General features: G+C 33.0%; 1 protein-coding gene across 5 annotated transcripts in view; it reads right to left on the bottom strand.

The window, feature by feature from the left end:
* Positions 1-9,977, bottom strand: part of LOC110992059 (protogenin) — a 74,373-nt gene extending 64,396 nt beyond the window's left edge. For all 5 annotated transcript variants that reach the window (XR_002600148.2, XM_022257723.2, XM_022257724.2 and 2 more), the window contains exon 1: positions 9,845-9,977. Coding sequence is in view for 4 of the 5 variants with exons in the window: in XM_022257723.2 (XP_022113415.2) it covers positions 9,845-9,902 (58 nt within the window). In the remaining variant the exon portion in view is untranslated. The remainder of the gene's footprint in view (positions 1-9,844) is intronic.
* Positions 9,978-13,137: the final 3,160 nt, after the last annotated feature.

Genomic DNA, 13,137 nt, shown 5'->3' with positions numbered 1-13,137 from the left:
CAAACGTAACTACTATTAATATAGGTAACCAAGTACACTTATGAATGTCAATAGAAAAAATGTTAAATTGATTCTAAATTTACATTTACTACCAGTTCGCAAGTTTAGATTAGAGCCGGCAAGAAAAACTGGCAAGAAACTCTCCGTCGCTCTTTTTAATCGCCAAGTTTTGAGTCATACAAATTATTTGAACTGGAGTAAATAGGATTAGGATCATCTAAATAATCGTCAAATTTATTTATCTCCAATTTCGCTTGGAAGTTTGTTGTAAAAACGAATACAATTTCTATATATAAGGAGTAGTTTATCTTCTGGAACCTGGTTAGTCGTATTCACACAAAACCAATGATTTTCAATACATAAAAGAACTTACATAATACTAACATATACAGCAGGTTTTAATATTTAATTATAAGATAATTTAAAACGTAGAATCCAGTTAAGCTCTTTGTGTAATATTGAATCTGAATTTTACAGTAGGCCCTAATTGAAAATACCAAAAAAATCTATTAATTACAAAATTTCGTGATTAAATTTATCTTAAAATATATTGGGGAGTAAACTAGATTTTATGAAGGTGCCTTTAGCACTGTTCCCACAGGATTCCGACCATTCAAATACTTGCCTAACCAGCTCCACGGGTTTGATCCCATCTGCCTAGGGATTAGACGACTATCGATATAACACTGCTAATTTCATTATTTATTTATTAAACAGTAATAAAAATCTTATTTACATGTGCGGGTAGAAAATTTCCTTCATTTCAGCAGTAGATAAAGTAACTTGAAGAGATATAATTACACAAAGTCGTACTTAGTTATAAAATGAAAGAAATGTTTAGTCATATTACCTGTAGTTTATAAATAATACTATGTATTTTTGTTTATTGTTATTTTACTATGTTTACAGCAGCAAAAATACCACTATAATAGCCGTTTTTGTACTTTCTATTAAAAGATATAATTCAATTTATTCATAAAATATGTCTGATACATCAAGCCAGTATACACTAAAAATACATATATATACTATATATATTACCTATTAACATCTTTCGATATTCTGTAAGGCTTCCTATAAGACCTCGATAATCTCCATCCCTAGTCGTCGATAGATCGAGGAAGCAAGTCCTTGACAGATATAAACTTGTTTGTTTGTCTGTGCAACTCCTAAAACCGATAACTATATTTGAAATATTTTGACATTTAGCTTGACGAAATTTAAACTTTTTTGCGTTTACAGCACATTCATATTTTGTAAATTCAATTCAATTAATGTCATATTTTATTATATATCGCTATCTAAAATGAATTAAAAATAGAAGCCTAAGATATTCAAATAAACACGATATCAGTGGCGCTACAACCTTTTTAGATCTTGGCCTCAGATTATGTATATGTTTAATGTTCAGTCTTCTTCATATAAATAATAATTAATAATAATAATTATTTATTTATTTTTCTCCCTTAAATATTAACAATAATAGCCATTCAATAATTTAAAGTAACCCAAACATATTATAATTTATTTTAGATACTATCTTAGTTCATATAATATATCTAGATACAAATCTAACAATTTTCTCTGCAGGTGAACCGTAGATACTGATCCCCTACGACGATAACTGAAAAACCTTTGAGACAAGAAAAGAAAAGAAAAGAAACATCCCCTCGTTCTTCCTGTCCGATGGCGAGGAAAGGGTTTGTGGAAGGTCAGGAATGGTGATCTTACTCTCTAAGGTCGGTACTAGTGAGCGCGATTATATTATTAGGAAAATATTTCATTAATACATCTCATTCAATTCTTCGCGATTATAACGCTGTGTATATATATATTTCTATTCAATCTGCTGTTTTGCTGGATTTTTAAAAAGCTTTAATTAAGAATAAGCAATTTATTGTAACGTTAACTTTTTTGTAATATAATTACATATATTACAATATATATACCAACATTCTCATATATTTTTAAAAAGATAGCTTGTAGATATAGCGTTATGTATGATGCGAAATACAACTGTAAATAACAAAAATGCTAGTTTTCAAGTATTGTTAAAATATACCGTATATTTAAATGTCCAATAAATACTCTTATCGTCAGTCGATCTTTATCAAAGTTGCCACAATTTAATTAATTCACATTTCATTCTTATCTAAAAACTAATTTAATATGTAAATGTAAATAAAGTGTTAACACAGCAAAGAACTCGTCAAGAGGAATTTGAATTTAAATTTTAACATACAAAATAACTATCGATACGTCTTACTTACTAAATGTAACGCACGATTGTATTTTTTTTAAATTTATAAGTACATTATAGAAATAAGATAGCACCTGTAAGATAAGGTAAATTTTGAAGACATAAATTTAGGATTTAAATATTGGCAATAAACGGGTATTATTATTATTATCAAAGGTAAAGTCGCTACAAGTTAGTCGGTATCAATGTAATCCCTTTTCGGAGGGTCCAACAAAGCCTCCTTGTTTCGGCCCTAAAATTTCTACACGAAATTATAACACTAGAATTAATTATTTTTAAAATTTAAAATCTATTACGAGCTTACGTTTTTCGTACTATTATTATAGTGTTTTATATTTGGTGATTGTGTAGTTCTTTGTATAGTAGCGTAGGCCTAGTGGCTTCAGCGCGCGAGTCTCATCCGTTCGTAGGTTCGATCCCCGACCAATGAATTTTCTATATGCGCATTAACATTCCTTCGAACGTTGAAGGAAATCATCGTTAGCAATCCTGGTTTGCTTTAGACCCAAAAACTCGACGATCACCTACTTGCCTAAGATTGACAAATCATAAAACCGATACAGAAATCTGAGACCTAAAAAGATTGTAGCGCCACTGGTTTGTTTTTTTGTTTTTGTAGTTTTTAAACATATATTTTTACACTCATACAAAATAACTATTACGTATGTATGTTTTAAATATGGTAACATTGTTAACTCTAGAAAAATACGTTATTTTTCGCCTCTGGCAAACAATAAACAGAGTTGTAGCCTAGATTCCGAAAGCAAAACATACCTAGATGACTTCATTGTAATTAGAAGATTGTATCATCGTAACGGCATTCTTGGAACAATTAAAACCTACTCACTAATTCAAACAAATCTCTATTCGTCGTATTTATCGGTTCGTTTAATCTAGAAAACAGACAACGATCTTTAAGTTAAACGTTTTTAGAATTTTAGACAATAACAAAATTTTGATTGTTGGATTTCTAATAAACTCCCTATGTATGTATAATATAAGTATAATAATAATAGCCTTACGTTTCAGATACTTTTACACTCAAAACACATATACATTTCTATGTCATTTAGGTATCTGTGTCCTGTGTTTAGGTACCTGTGTTTGATTCCCTCCACCAAATCCCGCCATTCCTGCACTGACCCACTCCTGCCATGCATCATCTGTTTCCTTAGTTTATCCACCTTCTAAATGTATTTTCTCATTGCTCCACTTTTTTTATTTCTTTTTAAATGTTGCCCATATCCACTTTTTATTAATTTTTATTGTAACCGCCACCTTAGTTTCTTAATTTTTATTTTATCCATTATTTTTTATAGGGATGAATGTATAGTATAAATCTATACCTCGGAGATGATTTGCATTGTAATCGTAAGAATGTTTTATCGTTGCAAACATCCAAACATTTTATAATAAAAATCTCCAGTATCTGCTACGTACCTTTCTCTGTCTAGCTTCGTACTTCGTACTGTCTATGTTAGGATTAATTTAATACATATAAGCTATAGATTATTTTTAATAACGACTATTTATAAGTGGGAAGATAAAATATTTTAAAACATCGAATATACTACGAGCCAATGACATCTAAAAAAACACGTCAAGCACACATACAAATAGTGAATTACGCACACATGCGTTTGCTGGTTTTTATGCGAAAATAGCAAGGCAGACAAGTCGGAACCAAGGATTTCATTACAATCGTTCAATTGGGCTATTTTGATCCTAAATCTTACTGAATTAGAGGATAAATTTGAACAATTGTTGGTTGATATGCGTTCAACAACTTACCTAGTGTTTTTATTTGTTTAAACTGTTTAAGCCATACTCATAGTCGTCTATTAAATTATTTGTGATTGCGGACTTTTTTATTAAGTTTAATAGCCGACTGCTACTATGTTCATGATTCGTACTTATATCAACTAACATTTGTCTTACCTTACACTGTCTCTCTCTTCCTCGAGGAAGCATAAGCATTGGATCTATAATAATTTGGATAGTATTTCTTCAATTTTATTATGTAGGACTGATTCCCACAGACCAGACTCCGACTCTTACAACAATAAAATATAAATTAATGACCAATCAGCTATTACGTAATGGCTCTTTACTTTCTTTTAATGCCTCCCTATTGCAAGAGCGCGTATTCTGTAATTTGTTTGTTGTGTAATTTTTCCACAATAGAAGTCCACTTCTTATCGTTATCTCTCGACTTACTTCTTATAATCATGACGCAAAATGTAAAACCTGCAGTTTTCTCATTCCATGAACCATGAACTCTCTTTTCAACTAAAGAAGGACGATATTTCAAACACAAAACAGCTAGCAAATTGGTTATATTATGCACCTTAGCTGGCAACTGTTAACTATTCAATGACCAATAATTACAGCTGTTCTTAATTTAAAAAATATGAATTATCAAAATAAGCTACCATTACTGACTCCAATGCGGTAATACGTATCTACAGCACAATACATACACAAAAAAACAACACAATTAAACAGTAATAGATTAAAACATTAAAAAAAACTAATTTTTATAGTTTTTTTATAGAACAGGGGGTAAGCGGGCAGGAGGCTCACCTGATGTTATACCGATGTGATACCGCCGCCCATGGACACTCAATGCCAGAGGGCTCGCGAGTGCGTTGCCGGCATTTTAAGAATTAGTACGCTCTTTTCTTGAAGGACCTTTTGCAGTTCGCTCCACGGACAATTAAAAATGTCTGTTTATCTATGCAGTCTAAATTATCAATATTCACTGTTTGTTTCTGTAACCCACAATCTTTTTTTAGTATTACTTAGTGATTAATATACATAATATATAGATTAGCCCTGGCTTGTTTATGTTTTCCACCTACAGAGTACCAACAAATTACTAAAAATCAATAGTGCAATAAAGCCAAAAGCTATAGTATAAGTAATAAATTAAATCAGTGTCACTACCACCTTATTTTTAGGCCTGGCCCTCAGATTTATGTATCTGTAGTCGCCCAACTAACAGGCAAGGCAGCCTCCTGTGCCTGACACACGCCGTCGAATCTATTAAGAATGTTTTCCTTTGAGCGAATTTTAAATGCGTACATAACGAAAGTCAATTGATGCACAGGACATCGAACCTACGACCTCACGGATGACAGTCGTGAAGCATGTGTCTATTAAAATGTTGGGCTATTGTAAAATAAGAATTAGTAAACCGATACAAAACAGCTACAAATCGTAACGCAAATGTAAACAGAAGATCGTTTCTAATATCTTAGACGCGACAACTTGTCTTGTACAACATTGATCTCTATGCAATACGTAATAAAGTTTAAATTTTCGTGCAAATCACGAATCGTTGGACCGTGCCGTTCACGAATATGAACTTTATATAAGAGAATCGAGCAAGCAATGAATTTGGACAGCTTGGGCCCCTGACCTTGTACTTCCCCGCGCGCCTCTCTCTAGATCCCTACAATTCAGGGCTTAGAACTGGTTTCAATATAAAACGGTTTTGTACCGGTAATATCCTATAGGACATTTCAACTTAAGCATATTTAGATTAAAAAAATGGCACAATTTGGATTTTTCGTGTTTCAATAATATCAGGTGTAAATTCTCTTTTAGAAAGATTCAATTTCGATATAAGATTAAAAATTTATTATTTAAAGATTGGTAATCAATCAAATGTGAATTCTTTAGTATTAACTCGCGTAAATAACGTAATTTTTAAATTACACCCCATTTCCGCTACAAAACACGTGTTAAATTGTTTGTCCAAACATTTTATATTTACATATTGTATTTCCTATTTCATGCAGATGCGGCTCTTCCAATGCTGTCTGATTTGAAGTTAAGGATAATATAGTACTCGCTACAGTACATATACATCCATAAAACATACCAAAACAAACTCCAATAACAATGGCCCTTGCCGGGATGTGGTAACAGTATAGTCTAGTAACACTAACTACTTAGTAATTAAAACAAAGGTAAAATTATTATTCAATATTTTTAATGAGACGATAAACTACCAAAAGTTAAAAACGAAAAACAAGTAGGAAAAAATTAATTCTTTGTCCCGTATGATATATATGATACGTCTTCATTAACTGTCTACTTAATTGTTTAAATTAAATAACTGACCGAGGAAATTCAATGTTTTGTACATGTAAATAGGCAATTATTTCAACAATCTCGAGAATATTCAAGTTTATAATGAACACGATTTAACAAAGAAATATAATATTTCAAATGTAATGTGAAAAATACAATATAATTAAGAATGGCATTCGTAGAGTATGTATATTATTCATTCGTTAGTGTTTGAAATTTGCGCGGCTTTTATAATTAATCGTTCTTAACTTTCTTGCAAATAAATTATTTATTTATTTTAATATATAAATAAAATATTATTTATTTACATTTCAACTAATAAGTACAGGGACCAAACTATTTAAATTTGTTTTGATTTTCTTTTCTAGTTTAAGAAATTTATTAATACTTGATTGTAATCATATAAAAATTAGTACACAGAAACGAAACTTTGAATACTATACGAAAACAAACTTGACTTGTGACAATTGTTTACTTCCGTGTTTAGTTCCACTTCGCCCAGAGCCATTGCGAAACAGAATGTCAAAATCTCGCCAATTTACTATGTTTATGACTTAAGTATATTAGAGTAATTAAGTAATCTTAAATTAAAGATATAATATAAATCTATTCATTCAATATATCATAGATACTGATAACAAGTTAGTAACATAATATTTATTTGTATATATATAAGAAAAACAGTGGCGCGAAAACTTTTTGGATTTGGGTCACGATGTTTTCCTTCGACATTCGAGCAAATGTTAAATGCGCTTATAGAAAGTCTATTGGCACACAGCCGGGGATCGAACCTACGACCTCAGAGATCAGAGTCGCACGTTAAAGCCACTAGGCCAACACTGCTGTAAATGTTTGTGTATATTAATAAATAATGGATGAGGAAAATACATTTAAAGCTTTTTGCGTATGTTTTTGTCAGTTGTGAATCTTTTGAAGTGAACCTAATGGATTTGCACTGACTCAACCAATTTATTAAGTTTACGGGTTTATTCACGAATGTTAAAACACTGGTGAATGATATCTTGGAATCTAGGCTTAATTGTCTTAATTAATAATCTGTTTTAATGTTATTTAATATCATACAGTTTTGTGAAGTGACTTTTACACAGGCTTTTTAGGCGAATCCGTGCCGAATACGTAATCGCAAACGTAGATTTTTTTTTTTTTATATAGATCGGGGCAAACTTTAAGTTTATAGCGCCGCCCATGAACGCTCTCTAGACGTAGTTTTTTTAATGTAACAGGACGCTCATCTGATTTTCAGTAATACCGCCGCCCATTATCTCAAATGAGAAGGCTATCAAATGCGTTGCCTTATAATAATTGGTACGCTTTTTTCTGTAAATTATGTATTTATAGACAAAACCTTAATATGTTAGGCTGGTGTTATAAATAGACAAGCCTGAAATCAAAACGTGACACATATGACACAAAATATATTATTTATGATTGTAACGAGTAAGCGAATTGTCTTTGGCAACGTTACATGACTACCATTTGAATGAGATTCGTTGGCGGGATGCCTAAAACATCAAAATTGGGACCATAGGGGATGGCGGCCCATTTCCCTTTTAATCACAATACAAATGATTTATGATGGATCATATTACTGTATCATTGTGGTATAAATGATTAAGTGAAATAGAGATACTATATGAATTTGCTGCCAATTTTTTTTCCAAAGTCAAATTTACAATTACAATGATTTCATTTGTGTCAGAAGTACGGTATTTTATACAGTATTGCCAGTATAATATACAGGCATTTAGATTTTATGTATGTATAACTTATAATATATGGGCAAATCTCATAAGCGATTTATTGTAAGAGAACAAAAGTATATTGCCTAAATAGTTAAAGAAGATTGTCAAATTTATTGAAATTGTAAAACCTCTCGATGAATACTTTATATAGTTTATAAGAGCTAGTGTAGTTTCATTACTTCGCAAGTCGTTTATAGTGAATATTATATTACATATTACATCTTTACTAATACATATTAAACATTTGTTTTTTTTATGTATAATTGAAATGTTTTCACACAAAAACTACTGGACTAATTTCAAAAAAAATCTTTAACCATGAGAACGCTGTATCTTTACATAGGCTACATTTTTAAAATATGGATCCCTAATAAAAATGCAATATTATAAATAAAAAATCTGTCATCGCGTGCGCTGCGGAAACCATTGACGAAAAACGATTTTACATTTAACGAAGATTACAAAAAGTAGTATTTTTTACCCATGGGCAATTATATGTTAGCCCGAGTCAGAACTACAAAACAAAAAAAATATTTTGTTGTCACACTACGAAAAACTACAAAACTACGTCAAATGTTCGGTATAGAGCAGTTCTACAAATAAACGTTTTGTCTAATATTAAAGTTTTGAATTTTGCATTTTTGTTACAGTATTTTTAAATTTACTAAGTAATGTCGGACATTCTACGTAAATGATGTTGCGAATTTAAAATATATTGGCTGAAAAGTAAACCTGTATATTGACTAGATTATGATTGTAAGTATCTTATAATCTCAATGAAAGTAATTAAAAACTAAGAAAATTTAGTAAAAACTTCTATAATAACATAAATATATCTAACATAAATAGTCCGACTTAGTTGACAGATTCCACTAACACGCAATCGGTTTCTAAGCGAGTGAAACCGCAGAGCATTGCTAGTAATAAATAAATATATTCTCTAATTGCGGAGGCAACACATGTGGGTTTCAGCTTTGACCTAACCTATGAGAATAAGATACTAATCCCATTACGTGAATTATAACCTTGAACTCTACATAGCGCACAGAACTAGTGCTATGTTAGTTGAACATCAATAGGTAATAACTTCTTGAACGTACATTTATGCTGCAAAGATAAATTCCTTGGTAAATTAACAATTAGTTCAGGCGATTAGAAACAAGAATTCAAGTAAAAATTCAAAGAGCCTTGCCGTTACGAATTGTGTAATAGTCTGGGAACGTTTTTATTCAAGTTTTTTTCCATATCCAGCTCTATAGACGGAAAAACATATGTCCTATACGACGTAACTATATATGTATATATTTATAGTATTCTCAAGACACAACGAACGAGTAACCGCCGTGTGCCGCGGCGATTCAAGGACACCCTAATTCATGTTTTGATTGCTTTACATTTTAATTTAAATACCTACTTACATATAAATAATAAACTCAACTAATAGAATATTTGTTTATTTAATGTTAGCTTTCCAAACAGAATCCTGTTAGACTCTTGATGACCCCTCGGACGATGATGAGCGCCAGCTGCCCTTACAACTAGACTTACTTGGGTGTTTAGAGCAGAATATAGATATAGAGAGCAGGTAGAGGCTTTTGGCCAAGCCGGTATTTGACCTGAAGACGCAAACAAGCGGGGCGCATGCGTGCGGCGCCGTAAACACTCGCTGCCTCGACCGGGCGGCACCACGTGCTATACGCAATAACAACAAAACACAACGCACCGTCGACAGCAGCCGCGAGCACTCCCAGCAACAACACTTGAAGTAATATCAGCGCCATAAAAACAAAATCATTTGCACAACACACGATAACATTAATGCGGGCTGCGGAAACACGAACGGCGCAGCCCGCTGCCAGCGGCGCACTGACGCGAACTTGTTCGAAATAGGCACGTGCCGTGGACGATTCTATCGAGTATCGACTTGACATCGACTATCGACATGTTTACAGAGCTTTGCATGATTCATTCTCATTATTCTAGTAGCATTTATGGAAAAATTTTGATTCATAATATAGCTACCTAATACAAAATATTACTTCCTGATGCTATGAAAGTAACGTTGTTTAGTTTATTTAGTCGAGATTTGCTTGAATTCCGTGGTACACAATTTCTAATAGGTATAATTCACAAAAAACAGATTTTATGCATTTATTGAAATTTTATCAAGTAACCCATATTTGTTTAATTTTAATTAAGCTACTTAGTTTTATATATCGATTGAGTTATTAGACATTCGCTATAAAAACAGCGGATATTGACATACAATAAGAAAATATTTAATTTTCACACGATTTAAATACTTAGCACACATCACTACACATATTGGCATGCTAGCCCCGCCCCGCGCCCCTCTTACAATCCTGTCCATTCAACGCGTTTTCTGTCATAAGCGAATCGATAATCGCATCATACTTCCGCTTACTAGTACGCGCGTTGCATCCAAACTATGTCACCAGTTACATTGACACTTTGTCCAATAAATCACCCTGTGGTTACAATGAAAGGGAGCGTTGGATGATGTAGAAAAGTATTACAAGTTTTTTCAATTGAGTGGATGGCTTTACGGTAATTCTATTTTACGGCCTCCTAATGCATGCGGGTGTTGTACATAGCGGAAAATCCTAACCGGAATGGGCGTTTTGTTAATAATATGAAAACATCGATGTATGCGTACATGCCTAGCGATTTATACTATATTTTTATTCATTTTAATTTTATGTACAATTTTTATAAGTATGCATGTAATAGAGCCTAGAGATTTCTTGCTAAGCATTACATTATATAACTGCGTAGACAATTCAGGGTCATTAATTTCTAACTTGTATTAAATCTTTATTTACTAATCAGTTGTACATTCTGATGACTCTACGAGTTCTGCCGGAACGCAATTAGCGGTGTAAATAATGTCAACAAAGTAGGTGTGAAACCTTTTTTGTAAAACCACAACATATCAAGTAACATTCAGCAACGCAAGGTGCGTAAGGGTAGGTCAGTGAGACTTGCACAGAACGCAGCGCCGCGCAATTATTCACACAGTGCTGCCAGGCTTTTTGTATATTATTTAATCAAATGTTTATTATTTGATCCTGATTCATTTAGTATAGAATATTGAAGTGATAAACTACTGTTAGAATTGAAATAACTAGTATAGCTACTTAATTTTGTAACGAAAACAGAAATTCTTACCAGTGCAAAATATTGTCAAAATCTTCCCAACACTTTATGTTCCAAGGAAATGGGATCCTACCGAAATGAGTAACTTCGCCATTCTTTTATAGGATAGGGCAAACTAACCTACATGACGCCCTCAAAGGGCAATTATAAAGCCTGGCACAGCCCATGGGTACCACGTGCGTTGCCAGGCTTTAAAAACAATATTTTCACTTAGTCCTGTAAACATTTATAAAATAAAAAAGTATATAATGGAATATGTGATATTACTTATTCCACGAAATTAAATTTACATCGAAACATCCCTACTCATCGGCAATGAGACGGAGGGCTAAAACAGCTAGCGTAAAAAAATTTTCGGTACTCTTTTAAAATAGAAAATCATCAAACAACACTTATTTAAAAAAAAAATCACCTAGGTATTTTTTGCATAAAATAACAAATTTCTTTATTATTACTATAGAAATCTTATTTATTACGCTCGCATGTATGGCGCCTTGCTAACCAAGTTGGAGTATGGACGCACGGTACATCCAAAAGTTGTGACTCCCGCCTCAGATTCTTGCTTAAAATCCGTAGACAGTTTCTCTATTATCCACTTTTTGCATCCAACCCGATCCTAAATAGATGCACTAAAATGTTAATTTTGGAACTCCATTGGGGTCCGAGGGTTTTTATTTTTCTAAGCGTTCACTTATAGCGTTTTTATATATAATTATTTTTTGATATATATTAAGAGTGTACAACTCTTAGTACCAGTGACCTCGCATGTGCGTTGCCGGCCTTTTAAGAATTAGGATTCTCTTTTGTTGAACTACCCTAAGTTCATTCAATTCATTAGAAAATACATACTTCATGGAGATGCTGGTTCTAAATAGTGGCGATGCGCGGAAAAGGTGCCTCAAACAACACACAGTTTATAATTATTTTTACAATCTAGGAAATGACGCGTCACAAGCAATATTGTACAAATAAATTTTCGCAATAGTAAGGGGAAAATTTATCACCTGGTCACCCCGAGGACACTTGAAAACTTGAAAGGAGAATCTGAGGGCATTGGACATTGTCCAGGAAGTACTTGTAATATTTTGGAACGCTTCCAATATTTATAGCTTATATTACGTTTCATTAATGTATTTCGTAATTTAAGCGTACATAACTTCTACTTGATATTTTCACTGCGATGATGTCATACCCTGTATCGCGCTTACGAAGTTATTTCAACCGCTAAAGATATCCATAAATTCTCGACCTGAGCCACTGGGGCCCTAAGACCAGTCAGTGGTTAGACTCGTTGAAACTCTTTAGGTTGGAGGAAGAGCAAAACATCATAATTCTCAGGATCATGGGGGTAATAAACCCGCCAACCGTAGGTGACCTTCTGCGCGATCTAGTGCCTTCCACTTTCCTCTGGACGACAAGGCGTTCTATGGACTGATCACCACGCCGGGATACGTGTCCGAAGAATGTAAGCATGCGAGATTGTTGAAAATAGATAATAAGCGTAATACCGAGTTCTTAAAGTATTGAGGCGTTTGTACGAAACTCGGTCCACCAAACCGAAAGCATCCTCCTCCAGTACCACATCTAAAGCGTCTATATTCTGCCTTTCCACATCTGACAAGGTCCACTTTTCAGCTGTGTACAGAACATAAGTTTCTTCTTAGTAACATCAGCGATATATTCTTTTTCTATATTTTTACAGCTTCTTCAACGTCTTCTTCGTTCAACGTCGACTTCCCATTGACTTCCCATTGATTGACAAAACAATCTTTTTCCGGAGCGATCTATTTAGAGAGGAAGGTTTTCAGGTCACCTGCACCTGAAAACCTACCTACTTTG

This window comes from Pieris rapae, chromosome 8, assembly GCF_905147795.1.
Source record: "Pieris rapae chromosome 8, ilPieRapa1.1, whole genome shotgun sequence".
Lineage (NCBI taxonomy): Eukaryota > Metazoa > Arthropoda > Insecta > Lepidoptera > Pieridae > Pieris > Pieris rapae.
The sequence above is the reverse complement of the archived record's forward strand: the minus strand, read 5'-3'. Positions and strand labels throughout refer to the sequence as shown.